General features: G+C 55.4%; 7 protein-coding genes across 7 annotated transcripts; 2 read left to right on the top strand and 5 right to left on the bottom strand.

The window, feature by feature from the left end:
- Positions 1-409: 409 nt before the first annotated feature.
- Positions 410-2391, bottom strand: B0I36DRAFT_368179 (uncharacterized protein; the record flags this gene model as incomplete). Its single annotated transcript, XM_046159580.1, has 3 exons — positions 410-1684; positions 1801-2186; positions 2253-2391. The coding sequence occupies 3 exons, from the start codon at positions 2389-2391 to the stop codon at positions 410-412; spliced, it is 1800 nt and encodes a 599-aa protein (XP_046006403.1).
- A 3112-nt stretch (positions 2392-5503) lies between these two features.
- On the top strand, positions 5504-6552 carry B0I36DRAFT_253594 (putative tricarboxylate transporter mitochondrial carrier protein; the record flags this gene model as incomplete). Its single annotated transcript, XM_046150767.1, has 2 exons — positions 5504-5672; positions 5768-6552. 2 exons carry the CDS (start codon positions 5504-5506, stop codon positions 6550-6552), a joined length of 954 nt encoding a protein of 317 aa, XP_046006402.1.
- A 250-nt stretch (positions 6553-6802) lies between these two features.
- B0I36DRAFT_388397 (uncharacterized protein) lies at positions 6803-8175 on the bottom strand. Its single transcript, XM_046161244.1, has 3 exons — positions 7857-8175; positions 7431-7760; positions 6803-7240 (listed from the first exon to the last, which is right to left on the bottom strand). Exons 1-3 carry the CDS (start codon positions 7872-7874, stop codon positions 7097-7099), a joined length of 492 nt encoding a protein of 163 aa, XP_046006401.1. The 5' UTR covers positions 7875-8175; the 3' UTR covers positions 6803-7096.
- A 265-nt stretch (positions 8176-8440) lies between these two features.
- Positions 8441-9351, bottom strand: B0I36DRAFT_354443 (uncharacterized protein; the record flags this gene model as incomplete). The annotated part of the gene is made up of 2 exons (XM_046157318.1): positions 8441-8751; positions 8850-9351. The coding sequence occupies 2 exons, from the start codon at positions 9349-9351 to the stop codon at positions 8441-8443; spliced, it is 813 nt and encodes a 270-aa protein (XP_046006400.1).
- Positions 9352-10325: 974 nt separating this feature from the next.
- Positions 10326-10983, bottom strand: B0I36DRAFT_368175 (uncharacterized protein; the record flags this gene model as incomplete). The annotated part of the gene is made up of 2 exons (XM_046159579.1): positions 10326-10462; positions 10557-10983. 2 exons carry the CDS (start codon positions 10981-10983, stop codon positions 10326-10328), a joined length of 564 nt encoding a protein of 187 aa, XP_046006399.1.
- Positions 10984-14071: 3088 nt separating this feature from the next.
- B0I36DRAFT_388396 (uncharacterized protein) lies at positions 14072-14863 on the bottom strand (the record flags this gene model as incomplete). The annotated part of the gene is made up of 3 exons (XM_046161243.1): positions 14072-14265; positions 14342-14636; positions 14696-14863. The coding sequence occupies 3 exons, from the start codon at positions 14861-14863 to the stop codon at positions 14087-14089; spliced, it is 642 nt and encodes a 213-aa protein (XP_046006398.1). The 3' UTR covers positions 14072-14086.
- Positions 14864-16281: 1418 nt separating this feature from the next.
- On the top strand, positions 16282-18226 carry B0I36DRAFT_335356 (uncharacterized protein). Its single transcript, XM_046155463.1, has 2 exons — positions 16282-17227; positions 17287-18226. Exons 1-2 carry the CDS (start codon positions 16769-16771, stop codon positions 17860-17862), a joined length of 1035 nt encoding a protein of 344 aa, XP_046006397.1. The 5' UTR covers positions 16282-16768; the 3' UTR covers positions 17863-18226.
- Positions 18227-18445: the final 219 nt, after the last annotated feature.

Here is an 18445-nt window from a genome sequence, read left to right as displayed (position 1 = left end):
TGAACCTCAAACGGCTTCGAATCTTTATCACGCAGATACCGAGAACTCGCTTAGAGGGAGACGCAGACAGTGCAGAAATGCTGTGCTGCTTAAACTAGTTACACCAGTGGAATATGTGCGACCGACCGCGGGATTTCCCCCAGACTTTGCATTGGGTTATGGTATTCCGCTATGACACTTTGACTGCTAAGTCTTGCTTAGGCCTTTGTCGCTTCTTCTTGCCGATTTCCTCAAAGCATTATGCCCCGTCATATGGCAAGTCCAAACGAACCTAGGAATCATGATCCAATCCGTGCTCCGCATGCCAAATAAATCATCATGAGCTATGCCGTATCCCTACCATGATATCCTTCTCGGCTTACCACCGGCTATTCTCTCATCTCTCGTTCCTCATCCGATATTTCTTCCTTCACGACGTCTTCTCCCAGGCGGCCCACCATATGCCGACGTTGGCAGCCACGACGAGATCCAGCATCTTCAGCCCGTCCTCGGCAATGATGAGCTTGCCCATCTTGGCTCTCTTCCCGCGGTTGCCGCCGCCAGCTTTCTCCTGACCCAAGCTCATGTTCAGGCGTCCATCTTCATCGTAGAAATCCTCGTCAGAGTCGCTCCTGCCAAACGGGCCATTGGCGCCACCGCCTTGCCCGTTCGTGTGACTCTCGATGCTCTGGACGACCTTGCTGAACTGGCTCTGCAGCTGGTCCCTGGCCCGCGCCGCACCGCCCTCGAGACTCCGCGCCCGATCGCGCTTCTCCCTGCTGTTCAAAAGCTCGCTGCTAGGCAGGTTGAAGCGCAGCTCGCTGACGGCGCGGATGTTGCGATTCTTCCTGCTGTTGGCATTGTTTGGGCCGCCGCCGAACCCGCTGACGGGCCAGCCGTTCCCAGATTCGCTATCGTCGCCGTCCACGAGCGGGTTGTAAGCGCCTCCACCCATTTGTGGGAGAATGTGGTTGCAACGGAGGGTGCGCCCGGCATTGCCCGTGACGAACTCGCACCGACCGTCCCACGGACTTATGAAAACATAACCGCGCGGCCGCAGACCAGGCCCTGGCTTGGTAATGACCGGCTTGGCGCCATCAAAGTCGCCGAAAAACGACGTCACAGAACCAGTGCTGGCTTCTCTGCTATGCGTAGGCCGCACTACCTGCTGAGGCATCGTGGAGGGCGCGTCATCGGCACCTTTGGAGCTCTTACGCTCACGGCCGAAAAGATTCCGGATATTCGACGTGAACGATGGGGTGTAGGACATCATGACTTCACGGTCGAAACCCCCTTGAAGCGATGGGACTGGCGGATTGTGCCCCGGAGCATTGAGAAAGACCCCACCTGAACTTCCTGGCCGGCCGTCGAAGCTCCTGCGCACGTCTGCGCTACTCATGCTTGGGCGAGTAGGCATACCCCGGAATTTGGCATAGCCTGATGTCTCGAGGTGGATGCTGATTGAGGGTGATGACTGTGCAGCGGGGTTTTCCTGGTCGAGATTTTCTAGATCGTCCAGCTGATACGATGCCACCTGCCCGACGTTCCACTGCTGGCCCTGAGTCGGGTCGCGCCGGATCAGAGTTAGCGAGAAAGGCGCAAACGGCTTCTTTTTCTTCTTTTCGATGGCGATGCAGGCCGGCTGCTGAATGGTGGTGGCGCCAGTCTCGAGTCTGGACTTGGCGACCTGGAAGTGAGATAGGTCCTTGGTGGCAGAGGCGGGTTAGGTTCTTCAGCAGCTTGTGGCTGCAATGTCCGCGCTGCTTGGTGAGTAGATGCGGTCGACGGGACCGGCTTCCTTGAGACTGGTGCAAACGGAACAAGGGCTTGTTGACCACCACTGGATATGTGCGAATGGTCTAGATGTGGAGGAGGCGGCGGTGGCATCGACTGAGACGTGTCATCATTAGGGTTAAAGGCTTCATACACCTTGGCAGGGCCGGCTTCAGGTGGCTGCTGAACGGGCGGTTGAGGTTGAAGCTGGTCGACCTCCGTGCCCAAGTGGCTAGGTCCTTGAGCAGGCAGTGGTTTCCGCTTTATGGGTTGGCTCTCTGAGCTTGACCTGGGCGACTGAGAGCCGCTCTTGTGCTCGATTGGAATGAGCAGGTCGTCCTCGGGGGTATTGAGATGCACATAGTACAATGAGCGTGCCACGTCCTCTGCAGTGACATTTTTGAGCTGTGGCTTTTGTGTGGAGAGTATGATGTCTGGATGAATTGTTAGTCTCGAATACGAAGAAAGGCGCCTGGGTGAATGGAGGCTGGTTGACTGACCTCGAGAACCGGGGACCCGGGAGATGTAGAGGACCACGGGGTCCTGCCGCTGGCTGACAGGGGCAGAAGGATACTGCGGGGGGTTGGCAGCGAGGAGATTGAGCGAGGCGAGGGAGCGAGCCTCGACGTGCTCTGCCATGTCCTGGCGCGGGCGAATGTGAGCGCCGGACTGGTGTTGAAGTTGCTTTCACAAGACAATGTTGGAGATGCGGCGGCAGCCAGACAGAAGCAGGAAGAGGGGCGTGTGTGGGGTGGTGGTGGTTGCCGTAGGCCGTTGCCCCCGGTGAGGACTCCAACTGGCTGTGGGGGTTGTAACCACCTTGATCGACGGCAGCAACAGAAACGAGATGACACTCTTGTGTGACGTGCAACGCGATATTGTTGCCGTCTGATGTCGCGCCTGGAAAGATGGGAGCGAGACGCAATACTGTAGACAAAGGCGGCGACAGCGCAGGAAGAGGCGGGATGGGATGCAGGGGACTTGGCCCGGTTCTTAATGCTTCAGTGGCTGCTGTTGCTATTCCCGTCCGGCGGCCGGGTGCTCCGCCGCTGGGCTTGCTTTGGGGGCGGCGCACGCGACGTCAGGCGGCGCCCGAGGGTCCGGAGCCCAAGGAGGCGGTGATGGAGACTGGGAGATTGAGGTGCCGTGGCACAGGAGGCTCGAGGGCAGGATCGTATGTAGGACAGGCTGACAGAGACGTGCTGGAGGAGCGCAGTAGCCGCTGCCAAGACGAAGCATAACAAGACAATCACGACGGCCTGGACACGTCACGCGCGGCGGGCCCTGCCAAGCAGGCGGGAGCCGCTGCGTTAGCGATCACCGTCACGGCTGTGTGGCCCACGAGCTCCAAACCTTGCAGGTTTAGAGTCTCTGACTGCCGGGCCTCCTACACCCTCCAGAGCGCTGGACCCTGCAGGCAGCTCTCTTACAGGTGTCTTAGCTGCCCTTAGTGCAGCCGCCTGGACCTCACATGCCCGACCTGCTGTGGTACCCGCTGGCCACCTTACGTCAGCTCTGGGGCGGTGCCGGCAATAGCGGCGACAGGCAGCCAGTTGCAAGCGTTTGTCCCGTGTCTCTGCCGGCAATGCGTCTGTGCTGTCATCCAAGAGGTTTGGCGGCTTGCGCGACCAGCATCATCCCGGCCCTATTTGTCACTTCCCAAGCGCCCGCGCGTCGGTGGTCGAGCCACATTGCATGACTTCATCCAAAAGACGGGATGGCCAAGCGTGACACATAATACAAGATGGTCCAAATGTGTGCCTTGGTCTGGATACCTCGACGTCCATGGCTTGCAGGTCAATTGTCATCGTGGCTCGTGTTGGGCGCTGCCAGAGCATGAGGGACTGTCGCTGCGTTGTGTGTTTTCCCATCAAATCTGGGCGTCCCCATCTTCGCCTGCCCGGCTTGGCGCCAGGCTGCTCGTGATCGATGATCACGACAATGTCGTGTTCCTTGTGTGTCAAGAGGCATCGCATAATGGGTACATTGGCAGCCATGTCTCTTGTCGATACGCTCATGGGTGTTTCTCCGTTGCCAGTGGCATGCTGCATGCAAGTCTGTGATGGATACCAGTTGGGGCCCAGAATAATCCGGCCCAACCACCCCACCGACGCGAACGCGTCGCGCCACCTGCAAACCCTCCCTTCTTCAAAACCACCATTTCGAGCGCATTTTGAGGTTATCATGGATGATTTTGTTGCTGGAGTGTGCGCCGATAGGCTGCCGAAGCAGGATTTCACTCCTAAGAAGAAAGCAGCTATCTGCGCCGCCCATTTCGCAGGTGTAACGCACCGCCGCATTGCCGAGCTTACGCGGGCCTCCAAGTCAACAATCACCCGCATTATCTCGGACTGGAAAAACAACGGCAACCTAGCCAAATCGCCTCGGAATGGTCGCAATGGATTCACAAATGCCCAGAGAAGGCGCGTACTAACTATCGTCAAACGCAAGCGAAAAGCGACGTGGCCAGAGATCATACAAGCCATGCCCTTCCAGATCTCCAAGACATCTATAAAGCGCATCATTCACGAAGCTAAGCTACGTAAGTGGAAAGCTCAGAAGAGGATTCCGCTATCTAAAGAAGCACGAAGAGCTAGGCTTGCATTTGCAAGAGAGTGGCTACCAAAAGTCGACGAATTGCAGGAGGTACGTGTAAGTGAAGTTGGTGGGATTATCCTGACTTGATCTAGGTGATTTTCACGGATGAGTCGTCCTGCCAGAACTCCACGAACGCACCCGCGCAATGGGTATTCCGCTTCCCAAGCGAGAAATGGGACGACCAGTTCGTTAACCTTAAATCGCACGTTAAGGCGAACCTATCCATTATGGTTTGGGGTGCCATATACCTGAAGAACGGCGTGGGGTGCCGGTCAGAGTTGGTGATAATGCAGCGCGAACCGCAGCCAGATCCTAACAAGCGAAAGAAGGGCTATACGGCCTGGAGATATCAGAAGGCATTACGCGATGGCTTCATCCCAATATACGACGATTGGCAGGTATTTCAGCAGGATAATGCAGCAATTCATTGCGCAGAGAGTACTATGGATTGGCTCGCCGTCAGGGGCATTGCGGTACTACCAGACTGGCCAGCACACTCGCCAGATCTCAACCCAATTGAGCACATTTGGGCCTCAATGAAGCGCCAGCTAGTAAAACTGTTTCCAAACATTATGGCCCTCAAAAGAAACGACGGTGATACCTCCCAATTTGAGGAGTGTTTGAAGTCGGCGTGGGCAGCAGTGCCGGAACGGCTGATCACAAAGGTCCTCACTACAATGGACCGTCGCCTTCGCGCAGTGGCCCGTGCGCGCGGAGGATACACCAAATATTGAAGCCGCCATCGCCAGCTTCAAAATGCAATAATTACTACTCGATTCTGACCTCGTTTGACGGTTCTGTGGCCTTTTGTCGTGTGCAAGTACTGTGCAGCCAATTTTGGTGGGGGGGCTTGGGCCGGATTAATTTGGACCTGATCAGTAGTGGACAACCAGGAGGGGAGCCCTGTCCTGGTCCCGGACGAAACGCCCCGCCATCGGACACCTGCAGCACCTTCTCTGTGGTCTCAGCCTCCGACCATCGCTCCTGCTGGTGATGCAATGCTCCATCGATTCTAGTGCCGACTGCCGGCCTCATTTTTCGATCCTGTCTGCACGTGCTGCATACCACGACTCCCCTCGACAAGCCCCCAGGTCTCCGCACGGCCACCTGCGCCCGACTTCAATTGCCAGTCGTCCCTGGTCCGCCCAAGGCCATGTCGTCCGCCAGCCCCTCGGCAACCTCGGCTGCGTCGCTTGCGACTGCGGCGACACCCAGACAAGATGCCTTCCCGCAGGCAAACAAGAAGCCCAGCGCCATGCGGTCCATCCTCGCCGGCGCCTTGGCGGGCGGTGTCGAGATTGCCATCACATACCCTGCCGACTGTGAGTCTTGATTGCCACACTGATTTTGCGCGCCTGCTTGTTGGCACAAACTCAATGGCCAAGGAAACGTGACTGACCACTGCCGCAATACTTAGTCGCCAAGACCCGGACACAATTAAACCGCAACCTCGCCGACGGCAAGAAGCTCCCCTGGCCACCGTTTGGTCCCCAGTGGTACGCCGGCTGCACGACCGCCATCGTTGGCAACTCGGCCAAGGCCGCCATCCGCTTCCTTTCCTTTGAGCAGTACAAGCGCCTCCTCTCCGACGCCGACGGCAAGATCAGCGGGCCCAAGAACGTCCTGGCAGGCTTCGGTGCTGGTGTCACGGAATCCCTCTTTGCCGTCACCCCGTCAGAATCGATCAAGACCACTCTCGTCGACGACCGCAAGTCGGCAAAGCCGCGGCTGCGGGGCTTCCTCCACGCAGTGCCGGTCATCGCCCGCGAGCGCGGCATCCGCGGCTTTTTCCAGGGTCTCGTGCCCACTGCGGCGCGGCAGAGCGCCAACAGTGCGGTCCGCTTTGGCAGCTACACGAGTCTGAAGCAACTAGCTGAGAGCTACACGGCGCCAGGGGAGAAGCTCGGCACCGTGGCTACGTTTGGCATTGGCAGTGTGGCCGGCGCCATCACCGTGTATACTACGCAGCCCCTCGACACAATCAAGACGCGTATGCAGACACCCACGGCCAAGGAGATATATGGCGGCAGCAGTCTGCGGTGTGCGGCCATGATCCTCAAGCAGGAAGGTGTTCTCACATTCTGGAGCGGTGCGATGCCCCGGCTGGCCCGATTGGTCATGAGCGGTGGCATCATCTTTACAATGTACGAGAAGAGCATAGAGCTGTTTAACAAGCTGGACCCGGAGGGTCGGTACATATAGGCAAGGGTGGCTTGGTGTGCAGGCAAGGTCTGAGCTGTAGAAATAGAATACCCCGAAAATGTAGCAGCACATGCAGAGACGCTTGCGAATGGCATTTTTCAGGAAACTTGGGGCATGTATGTTGTTATACGACGAGATGATGTGGCAAGCCATGGCTAGCCCTCGCAGCACCTTTGTACGAATGGTGAGGCGACGTAGCCAGCCAAGAGTTTACAGAAGGAAGGGAATTTGATAGCTTCATAATACAGGTCTCGCTAGATTATTCATAACCTGTCATTATATTTCAATCGTACAACAAATCGTACAAAGACACATTCCGCACAGTCCCATCAACAGTTCCTCTACAACCATATCTCTCTCCCCCGCTATTCTCCAAAGCTCATCAAATCCGCTTCCGTAAGCATAGCTAAGTCGGAACACGGCTGAGACTGTCCTAACACCAGAATTGCGTGAACACGGGCGGGACACCAGAGCCCAAAGAGGAGTGCCAAAGAGAAGGAACGAAACATCGCGGGTAGTGGCGCAACAAGACGTATATGAACTTTCACTGATACCGCACGAGGCCCTTCATCCGGACCAGGAACCGCTCGACAAAGGACCGCTTGGGGCCTTCCTCGAGCTCGCGGACCAGGTCGGTGAAGTGCGTCGGCTTGCTGCGGGGCTGGAGGAGGCCGTGCTGGATGGGGTACTGGTTGCGCCCCCAAATTGTTCCTGTTAGTTTGATCCAAAAAAGGCAGCTTGTGGAGTGGTACGGCGTGGGATGGGAGAGTAGGAGGGGGGAAAAGGTTGGGAGAGGGAGAGGGGCCGCCTGTGCCGCCCTGCCGTGTCTGCTTGTGTATGTGTTCGTCTCGCTTGTGAGGTAGAGCTGAGGAACGTACCTTGCGCTTATACCGATCGTTGAGCAGCGAGTACAGCGCGTTGGCCTGCGCCAGGAGCTCCTTTTCCGAGAGCTGCCTCGGCGCCGCCGTCGTGGTGCCTGGTGTCGGTGTCGTTGGTGTCCCCGCGGCGGCGGCGTTGAAGGATGTCGAGCCCTTTGATGACGAGGACGAGGACGTTGCTGATGGTGATGATGGTGATGATGATGATGGCGTTGATGAAGGGGAGTTATTTTCGAACCGCTTCGTCAGGATGTCTTGGAACTGGATCTGTGGTCGGACTGTGTCTTTGGGCCATTGCGCGAGGGCGCGGAGGATGTGGCGCTGGCCGCTCTGGAGTTGGCATGACGGGAGATTAGTGATTGCTTCTCGAGCGGACGGGGATCACGAGGTGGTGAACGAGGGGTGACAAGGGCGCAGGGGACGTACAATGGCCTGGCGAGACATTGCTGCTGTCTTGGGAGTCTGCGCGAGGGGAGGATATTGCTTCGTAGAGGGCTACGGCTGTTCCGGCTCGTGTTGCGCTGTGGAGGGGAGCTGTGCTTTTGCGAGATTGGGCGCTGGGGCAAGGTGGTGCTGTTGGTAGGTGATTCAAAGAGGGGGAGGGCTGGGCCGTGGAGCTGCCGTCAATCGTATCTGAGGATTCTGCAGAGAAAGGAGTGGTTGCTGTTGCGTGGCTGCATTGGCCAAGGTGGTGATGATTGCAAACGAAGGGTCTCGCGCAGTTGCAACCAAAGCTGGGGACCCACTGAAAAAGTGAATGATGCAGTCGAAGTTTGGGGGCGGAACGCTGGAGCGGAGCGGAGCTGGCGCGGAGCTGGCGGCCGGCAGTGGGGCCGGCCCCCGCGGGCACATTCACGCAACGGCGACGGAGGAAGGGACACTAACACTGGGGGATAGACCCTCAGCAATCACCAAACCTCAAGGCCCACTGCCGATTAGTTCAATTACTTCCATTAGTTCCAGAGAAAACCGCCGCCCTTCTCGTTCCACCTCAACATATGAGCCGTCCTTCACTGACGCTTGGCCTGCTCCTTGCCCTTTCCCTTGCCCTTGTCCACAGCCTTGACCTGCCCAGTGCCCGTCAGCTTGGCGGCAGGCTTCTGACCCCTTCCCCCACCAACTGCGCCCTTGCCCTTGCCCTGACCCTGGGCCTGACGTCCAGAGTCGCTCCCGGAGCTGCTGCTCGAGCTCTCCTTTGGCATCTCCGCCAAGTCCTCAAGCCTCGGCCGATATGTTTCAGCCACATCCACCTGAGTGAACTCGGCGTAAAAATTCGGATCATGCTTGAGCAAGTAATACAGACCCCCATAACGGCGCACCACTAAGACATTGTATCAGCTGCCTGCAGACACGGAACATTGGGGGGCAAGCCGTAGCTCTTGTCGCTCTAGATATCCAGAGGAGGCATAGCCCACTTACTCGGCTTGGGCAGTCTGCCCTTCCTATGCACCTTGATCCTGGCCTGCTTTTGGAAGCTAGGCACGTCGAACTGGTAAACACCGCTCTCAAAGTGGAACCGGAAGACGATGAACACCAAACCCTGGTACTCCTCATCCAGCTGTGACCGGGGCTTCTTCGCGATACCTGTCAGCCTCTTGGACAGCTGCCGGGGATTCGGCACGGGCACGCCAGTCTTGGGGTCCATGTCGAGCCTCGTGATGAGCGCCTCGCAGACTATCTGGTAGTGGCCCGGCCAGTCCATCCCGACGTCGCAGCTGATGATGATCTCGTAGGGACCTTCTTCAATATCCGAGTTGAAGTTGACCATGGAGCGCCAGAACTCCTCGTCGATCCCGTCGGGCCTCTGAGGATCCGTGACCACCAGCTCTTGCTGGAGGGAATGGCCTTGCTGGGCATATCCAGGCTTCTGGGCGACTTTGGATGACCGGGACGATCCGGTCCCTTTGGAGGATTCTGGCATGATTGCAATGTGTAGAAGAGACTGCTGGGTTGAAAGAGCGATGCTAGGAGGTGCTGTGAGATTTGATTCTCATGTAATATGAGTCTTTGGTCAAAAGCATGTGCAGCTTGCGTTTGATATTTATCCACACAACCAGAGAGATTCAAGCTCGTAATCGCTGTTGGCACCCATTGACCTGTGCCATGTAACCAGGATCCTGCCGTTGCACGAAACACCGGGCAAACGGGGCTTTCAAGAAAACACTTCAACAAGGCACCTGTTTGGCCTAATGATACAAGTACTACTCGTCAAGACTGTTCAGAATGAAAAAGAGTAGTGGCTGTCTCGCCAACCACAAGTGATCCCAACACCATGTGGTAAAAGAATGCAAAGTGGCAACAATTGAATTTCTCAGGGAAACTGTTACACAGCCTACGTCTGTTCATGTGACATGGCTTTGTAATGAGCTGGATACGTGTGCATGAACTGCGTTACACAAGCCTTTGGAATGTTGACGTTTGACAAGAAGAGCCGCTAAGGGCTTTTGACCTCAAAGACACATCTTGGGTATCCATTGCCTAAGGGCATGTCCTTCATGGATGTAGCACGAGACAGCTTTGGACCTCGAGTGTACGGCGCATGTTGGCAGTCAGGCGATGGGCCTGAGCAACCGGCGGAGGATAGATTCCATGACATTCTCGGCCTTGACTCCACGACGGCAATTGACATTCCGATCTGGGAGGAAGGTCATCCATTGCTTGCCCATGAGGCTTTCAAGACGTTCTTTGACTCGGACACAGTTCTCACGCCCATCATCAACTTGATTGAACATAATCCTTCTCAATTTTCTAAAAGAAAAACTGGGGCCAGGAGTCTCAGGACCAGCATCCCTCCGAGGATATTTGTTGCACATTGGCATTCGAACATTAGGTTTTCATTGAAGGCCAGTTCTATCTATTTATTCGCTTCCGAGTGAGTCCGTAGTAGTCACTCTCCTAATCCTCAACATCTTCTTCTTTAATCCCGTCTAACTTAGTACGAGCTGCAGGAGTATCCTTTCTCTCACGGTCCTCATTAAAGATAGGGCTGGTGAGAACCTTATTATAAAGCGCCCTCGAGCCACTCGAGGAGACTATTCAGTTCTCTGTTAGCGAAAGCTCAACCCAAGAAAACAGAAGTTGAAGTCAAGCCAAGTTCTGGGAAGAGCACGCGAAAGTGAAACCTACTGGGTATATTGTGCCCTGTCGGGACCACCTTGATCGTGGCTGTGATGTCCGTGTTGGGGATTCTCAACTTCCAGAGCCCGGCGTCGACGCGGAAGCGATAGTATATGAAGATATTCGTGGCGTCGATCCGATTGGCCTCGAGACATTTCGCCACGGCTGTGCTCTGCCTCTCGACCATCCTGGGCTTTTTGGACTTCTTCTGCTTGACGTCTGAGTCAGGCAATTTCGTCAAAATCGCCGTGAATTTGAACTCGTCCTGGCTTTGCCTCCAACCGTCCGGGTGGACGGTGAAGACGGCGTCCATGGTGCCCGCTTCGACTATGGGATCCAGTTGCACGGCTCGCCGGCGACCACTCTCAGATATCCATCCGGGATCCGTAGCTGGGATCGAGCTGGAGCTAGATGAACCTGGACGGACCTCAGCCATGTTTGGGCTTTGCTTGAGGGTTCTGTGGAAATTATCGTGTTCCGGAGATCGTGAGGGGGGGCGATGCATGAATGTAGACACTTCCGAAGTTCGCGCGTCGACTTTGGCCATGTACACTGGGTTCTTATGCCTTTTTATCTTGCCTACTCCTTATCCAGACGCTATTCTGTACACGCACCAATACGTCTTTCTGAAATACTACAGCATTACATAGTGGTCGTTGGAGGTAGGCTCGTGTCCATCACATTTACACGGCTTTGTGCTGTGATGGACGCGCAAGCTCTTGGTACAACTTCGGTATCCATTGAAAAGAACCCAGGAATGGTTTCTACAGCTCAAAAAGACTACTCCCGTTCTGGTACGGTATTGGCAGCACTGCACGACATTAGTCCTGTGCCACGGACGAGGTTGTCATCGCCTCGGGACGACGCAACGAGCAAAACAGTCTGCCGTCTTGTCCGACACTGTCAGCTTTGTCAAGAAGCCGCGTGCTAACCTCCTGAAATGCGGAATCTCATTTTGGAAGACTGCAAAGTCACACTAAGGAACAAAGGCAGGTCGCTCTCGACGACTGATAGACCGTGGGACTTGTGTGTTGTTACACGGCCATGTTTTCACGTCACGCCCTGTACGCGTATCATGATGAAAAGCCAGGCAGTTCTCAACTTCGATGATGGGCATCCATCTACAGTCTATGGCCACAGACAAGGTCTGGCAGGTTCTTGTTGGAGTGGCCTTCACGGCCAGACTTTTCTCGATCCATTTCAGAGCGGAACAACACAGAGCGCAACCTGAAACAAGTTATTGAGCCATTGCTGACGACTTTGTACGGCTCCGGAGTCAAGATCTGCATCCGGGACACCTTGTGCGACGGTGATGCTAGTGGCGAGAATAGGAATCAGTTTCGAAGGGCGAACTAGGTATGTGACTGGACTGGCACTGTTTGGCACAGAATCACACTCTGAGTCGACCCGGTTTAATTGTGACCATAAATCGGCTTAACAGTTTTGCTGGCACTTTCGAATTTACTAAACTGACTGTAGGGAATGACTGTAACAAGAAAAAGGAAAGCCAAAGCAAGAGAGCAAGGAGCAAGGAGCAAAGCGCCACGTGTGGCATCTCTTGCGACAAAACAATTAAAACTGTGGAATCTCATCATAAGAACTAATAACGATAAAGAAAGGGAGATTGTTGAGTTCTTACGGAGCACTTGAAGCCTGCGACCCAGCAGCATCATAAGCTACAGTTTAGGAAGACCGTACTCTAGCTAGGCCGATGGAAGGCTCCGACCGTCCAGTGAAGGAAAAATTGCGAAGCTCTACCGGTGCAAAGGGAATCCTATCACGACGTGTCTCCCGGGGTCTGTCGCGGTAACTTTGGATCCATCGCCAAAGTGGTTGAGCTCCAACAAAAAGGTATCCTTGTTGCGCCAAATAGATTCTTCCATCACTAGGTAGCGCCCAAGACCACCTTTCTCTAGCACAGATTGTTCAGTTAGCACAAATACAATGTGTTTCTCACATTATGAAGCCAGTGCGAGGTTTTCTCTCACCGTCCAAGTATTGCTTGCGGGACCTCTCGTCGTCCTTCAAGTCGGCCCGAATTGGGAACGTCGGCGTTTCCTTCCAGTTCCCGAAGGTGAACCTTCACATGCCTTCTGGAACTGCAGCTCTAAAAACAAAGACAACTGGAAGTTGGCCATCCGACTTGTCGCTTCTTGTATCGATTGCTTCCTTTGCTTTACAATCCTTCCATATGCGAATTCTCGGCGGCTTCAATGACTGGGCCCCAGTGGCTGGGTTAAAAGCCATCCGCATTCGCTCGTCCACAGATAATGGCTTGTCTGGGACAGCTAATGGCTGGGCTGGGACAGCTGCAGGCTCTTCCAATGGCTTGACGTATTCCAGCGTCGCCTTCACCGAGGCTTTAACCCATTTTTTATCGACCCAGGTGGTGACAATGATGAGGAAGGCATGGCAAGCAGCCCAGCCTTCCGTTGGGCCGTAGATATGGGTCTCTTTTTCGTTGGGGCGGAAGACGTCGATGGCCTGGTCAGTCATGGTGGTGGCAGGAGAACCGTGGAAAAGTGGAAGAGTGTCGTTTAACTGGGTAAGAGTGGTGCGCTTCATACTACTCATGTCGTCCTCATATCCGGGCGTACGTACGACTTTTATGTGCGTTAGAGTACTGGGAGACGGGTTGATGAGCTTCTTGTCTAGGCTTTGTGCTGAAATCACGTAGAGCCGTCAAAGAATGCTGGTGGCACCATGTCACAACGCGGCCACACGGTCACAAGTTCTGGCTCGTACAATCTCGTTGACATGAGTAGGCAAACCTCCGGTGAGAATGCAGTCCGAGTCGCGAGGACCAGTCTCTCTGATCATCCTCACGACCACAAAGGCAAGTCGTGTAACTTGTCCTCCTCGAGACCTGGCATGTATTTGTTAACCCCGTGTACCGGTTGCAACTCGAATCTAATCCTCGCACGATTTGAAGGCATGCGACCTGGGCTTCTACACGTCATTCGCTGGGTGCCAAGCCATATCCTGATTGTCGTCGATTCGTACTGACGTTCACCTCTGTGAGCCTGATTTGCATGAGCTATCACGCCAACATGAGACTCGCGCGATACTAGAACGCCAACTAGCGGCTGAAATGCCAATCTGGCATGGGAAACTCAGTGCTTTGATCCGTTCTGCACCACCGTGCGTCAGAGATATTTTGAGAAGCCTTACCTGAAGCGATCATCTAATAAACGAACTTTGTGATGGCCGGAGAAGGCCGATGACCCTCCTCGGGAAAAGCGTGGGAGCATTACAGACATTTTGAGTTGGCTTTCGAAGGCTTTCAGCATCCCCTAGCTCGGCCGTTCACTTAGGCTGAGAATCATTGCCTACAATGGTGCTACTCAGCCTTCAATTAAATCAAATACTATGATTCGTTTTCGTTCCTGCTAACTCTCAAAAGGTGCTTGATCAAGTCAAAATGAAAACCCTACCGCACACCGACATACTCGGAAGATCCCACGCCTCGACAATCCCTTCGACGTCCACAATTGAAGCCCAAAAGCCAACGAGCATATAGAATCGGACAGAGGCCACGTTTACATCGGACCCTGGTGTGCTGGTTTGAACCCGATCTGGATTTCTCGCGACGGGTCACCCGGGAGTAGTCTTGTCCGGCTACCAGGGACCGCGACATCACGCAACTCCTCCTCCCACGTCTTGCTCTCCGGGTTCTTCAGGTCCAGCAGGATCGCCCTCAGCTTGAAGTAAGCGCTATCTGTATCTGCAGTTAATTGACTGGCCGAGTCCGACATTTCTTGCCAGACATGAGTTCGTAGAGGCGGGCTACTTACCATTGTACTCGTCATCTGGAAACTCTTTCGACACCTTTTCTCGAGGGAAGACCTGGAGTAGTCGGCCCCCTTGTTCAATCTTGCCATGTCCTTCGCCAAGTTGGAATCTCCACGTCCCCTTATTGACCGCGCCTCGGAAAACAAAGAAGAGATCCTCCTTCCCTGCAGGGGGAGGGTCCCTACGTGTGGCTCTGCGGAGCTCTTCGGTACACGGCTTCCCCGTTGCCTTCCAACTTCTGGAGACCTCTCGCGGATCTGTGGGTGGCTCATGCTGCGAGCCCTCCTCCTCAGGGTCCTTGTTTAGGGAGCGTGGAGCGTGCAGGGCTTGTTTGTCTTGTCGGTCCGCCAGAACACCATGAAGAGGAAGTCGACTGTTTCAATCCAGCCTTTGCGTGGGAAGTAGACCATCAAGTCGGGGGCGGGTTGCTCTTGTTTGGTGGCGGTGTTTTGGCCCGCTGCGGTTAGAGACCTGGTGGCAGCAGCCGAATGCTGTGCTTGACCAGAGAGATCCGATGAGGCCATATCGTGGTTGCGTAGCAAGTGGACTAGCACAGATGATTGACTGTGGACAGACGCAGAAATCCGAAGAGCTTGTGGGTGCAGGTGAGAGACACGTTGAAATATGCAGCGTCCAAGCAGCCTTTAAATATGCAGTGTTCGAGCACCATGTCGAATTCATCTCACTTTGAAGCTTTCCACTGCGTCTTGGTTTTTGGGTTCACCACGTTGGAATGTTACCATGTTACGCAGTATGGTTTCTTCTGAACAATCAAATTTCTAGGTGGAAACCCAGCCCGAGGACCAGCTGATTTGGTCCTGAGACCATGGGGCATCAGAGGCGTGGGCGCGGCTTATACGGCGAAAGTGACTTGTTTGGTGTTCTGTACTACGTGCCATTGTTTACGCTTCGTGCATCGTGAAAATAGTGCCTCACGGGCAACTTTGGTTTGTCTTACCATTGGTGAACACGCACGTGCTAGAAGATTTCCAGGATGCCGGCGTAGCTCTGACACATCCCAAATTCGAGGTACCTTGTCACACAAAGATGGTGAGGCGTCCAGGAGCGGGAGGCTGTTGCCACCCGTCTGCCAAGTTCGTGTTTCGAGGCCAGTGGCACCAATCTCGAGCAACAAAGCAGAGACCGGCAGAGATCTGCCCAGGATGAGGTTTACTTCAACCAAGACTGTAGTGGCATCTGACTCTGAACTTTGCTGCCACGTGGTGGACCTACAGAATCTCCAAGGTGGCTGTCAGAGGCGGGCTCCACTCTGGGATGGAGCAAAGAGGCGGGCCAGTCAGCTCGTGGCAGGCTTCACCCGGATTTCCTAAACGGGGAATGCTTCGAGAGCCATGCTCATCTTAAGTTGTCCACCTGCATCAACGTTACGGTGTCATGAAGAGACGGGACGGGGCTACCCAATGGCTGGTCTGTTCTGGCGGGTAATGCCTGTGTTCATGGGCGGCTCTGTGAACTGACTTGTGTGGGCAGATGTCCTGCTGAACTCCGGTGCGCACAGCAACTGAAGCAGCAACACTAATGCACAATGGTGATGGTCGAGACCACCGTAGTAAGCCCCGGCCGATCCCACCCAAGCAAGTCTGGAGGTCTGGCATGTGTGCTCAGCCAAGCTGCGCAATCGACCAATTTGCTTCTGCAGTGCCCCTCGACGCGGAAATTGCAGCTTCGTGTCCTGCGAGGAGCCGCGAGCCGCAATATCCGCCATGGCCAATCAGAGAGGGCAAAGCTGAGGCAGCTGGTGATGCACCCTGAAACGGTAGTGCCAACTTTGGAAGCCGAGCTGCTGTCTGAGCACGACCTACCCGGCACCTTTGCTGAACACCTCAGGCTTCAGGCTGCTGCTTACCTCATCTGGCTGCCTGGCACTGGCTCCGGCTGGCTGCGGCGGATCCACGCCATTCCATCCCCAACCGTCGGAGGCCTTCCAGGCGCCACCACTGCGGGTTCAGGCTGTCAATCACGTCGTTCGTCAGTCAATTCATCGTCTGTCCGCGGTCGGGTTCCTTTGCCTTCGGTGCTGCCCGGACCTCTCTTTGTTGAAGCCTCGTCATCCTCAGTCTGAGCTCACTTGCCTTGAGACACAAGCACTGTTGACATTGCTTCAGCGCAACCTGCTTTCTCCTGCCCACCCATTGCTTGCGCCCTGCTGTGCACGCCTTATCTCCGGTTGCAGTGTCACGAGTCGCCTGTGGCGGTTGCGGTTACGTGCCCACCCACCCCCGGCACCTGCAGCATCGGCGCAACACTCTCCCGCCAGGTCCCCTGACTCCTCCGTGTCGCCACCCGCCGCCAACTCTCACCTGGCCTCTCCTTTCACCATCCATCACCATCATCACCAGTCCATCAGTCCCAACCGTCACTCCTTTCAGCCACCGACTCGTGCGCGCGGCATCACCCACCCACCCACCATGGCTCGGTACGAGCGGGTCAACACTCAGGACGACGACGTCGACAGCCCCGTCCAGCGCACCCCAAACTCGCCTCCGCCATCGTTTCATTCCCGCAGCTCCTCAAACGAGCGCCGCCACAACCCCGTCGACTCAACTCTTGCCGACGCTTTCGATGCCGACGGCGACGACAGCGACGACGAGCCTGATGACAGGCAGCGCCTAGTTCGCGGCGGCAACTCTGGCCCCGTCTCGCGATCATCCACGTTCGAAGTCCCCGCGCCCTCAGCGAATGGCTATAGTGCTGTCTCGACTGGCGCGGCACCACAGCCGACTGCGCGCCCTTCGCAGCCAACTGCCGCGAGCGCCGCCAACGGCTCGAGGGTCTACGGTGGTGGCATTCAATCAGATGGAGTGTTCTCGAATATGACCGCTAGACCGGAGAGGGGAGGCGAGAAGATTGTAGAGGAGCAACCGCCGGTACGTGCATTCGGTGTATCTTAAGGATGTCGTCCATGCTAACGTTGAATGTTGTTCAGACCTACGAGCAGGCAGCCGCCGACTCGGCGCCACCTTACTGGGAGACAACCATTCTGGCTCCTGGCCTTGGTGGTCCCGACGAAGTCTACATAGACGGCATGCCAGTTGGCTCAGTCTTCAGCTTCATCTGGAACGGCATGATCAGCATGTCTTTCCAGCTCGTCGGTTTCCTCCTCACATACCTCCTCCACTCGTCCCATGCTGCCAAGAACGGGTCTCGTGCCGGCCTTGGTGTCACTCTGATTCAGTACGGCTTTTACATGAAGAGCGCCAACAGCGACGGCGGCAGCATGGAGGGCTCGCCCTCGGACGGCTATGCCCAACCACCAGACCCCAACAGCCACGACTTTGACCCCAACACTGTCAGCGGCGAAGGCACCTCTCTGGTGGACAAGCTCAGCAGCAGTGACTGGATAGCGTACGTCCTGATGATTGTCGGCTGGTTCATCCTCATCCGAGCAGTTAGCGACTACATCAGAGCCCGTCGGCATGAGCAGCTGGTCCTGCAGAGTCCTGACAGGGGTCTTGGCGTTCCCATCATTGCTGAAGGCGAGAGTCCGGACCGGGTTGTCTGAGCGAACATTAGCCTCTGCATTCTGGGCCGAAGCTCAGTTGAGCATCCGTTTTTTTTTATCGGCCGCATATACTTTGGGCCTTATAGCATGGCGTCGGGCTGTTTATTGTTTACCATTACACCACCACTGATGGACGTTTTCTTTTTTTATCTCATGGTTGCGGCGTATATAGCCACCCACGTGCACACCATCAGCGGCACCAGCATTTTCCTTGAGAGCGGAGAGCTCCACGTGAGCGACCAAAATATATGAGCTTGAAATACAAGGATCCAACCATACAATCCATTGACTCGTGGTATTTGTCCCTCAAAGGATGTTAGTTCTAGGATAGGAGAGATACCCTTTCAACAATGACTGCCTCGAAGAAGGTGTCCACAGGTGTAGAGCGTGATGACTTGCTCAAGTAGCATAGCGTCTTTTCGTCGGAAGCGAAACCCACTGAGGCGCCGTCCTACTGTGTCTACAGGTAGAGCCCCGCCGTAGTGCCCGGGCGTGCTAGGTAGGCGTTTCTTAGTGGGCGCTAGCGGGGGATCGTCCGTGTGGGGTAGTGCTGATCTGCTGGCCTGGCTTGTGATGGAACCTC

The sequence above is a fragment of the Microdochium trichocladiopsis genome, assembly GCF_020744255.1.
Source record: "Microdochium trichocladiopsis strain MPI-CAGE-CH-0230 chromosome Unknown B0I36scaffold_11, whole genome shotgun sequence".
Taxonomy (NCBI): domain Eukaryota; kingdom Fungi; phylum Ascomycota; class Sordariomycetes; order Xylariales; family Microdochiaceae; genus Microdochium; species Microdochium trichocladiopsis.
The sequence above is the reverse complement of the archived record's forward strand: the minus strand, read 5'-3'. Positions and strand labels throughout refer to the sequence as shown.

Bases quoted from the DNA above. Each gene is read 5' to 3' on its own strand.
- B0I36DRAFT_335356 (XM_046155463.1), top strand. From the start codon at position 16,769: ATGGCTCGGTACGAGCGGGTCAACACTCAGGACGACGACGTCGACAGC. The intron at 17,228-17,286 runs GTACGTGCATTC...AATGTTGTTCAG, and splicing joins TTGTAGAGGAGCAACCGCCG to ACCTACGAGCAGGCAGCCGC.
- B0I36DRAFT_388397 (XM_046161244.1), bottom strand. The intron at 7,241-7,430 runs GTACGTTCCTCA...GGGCGCAACCAG, and splicing joins ACGATCGGTATAAGCGCAAG to TACCCCATCCAGCACGGCCT.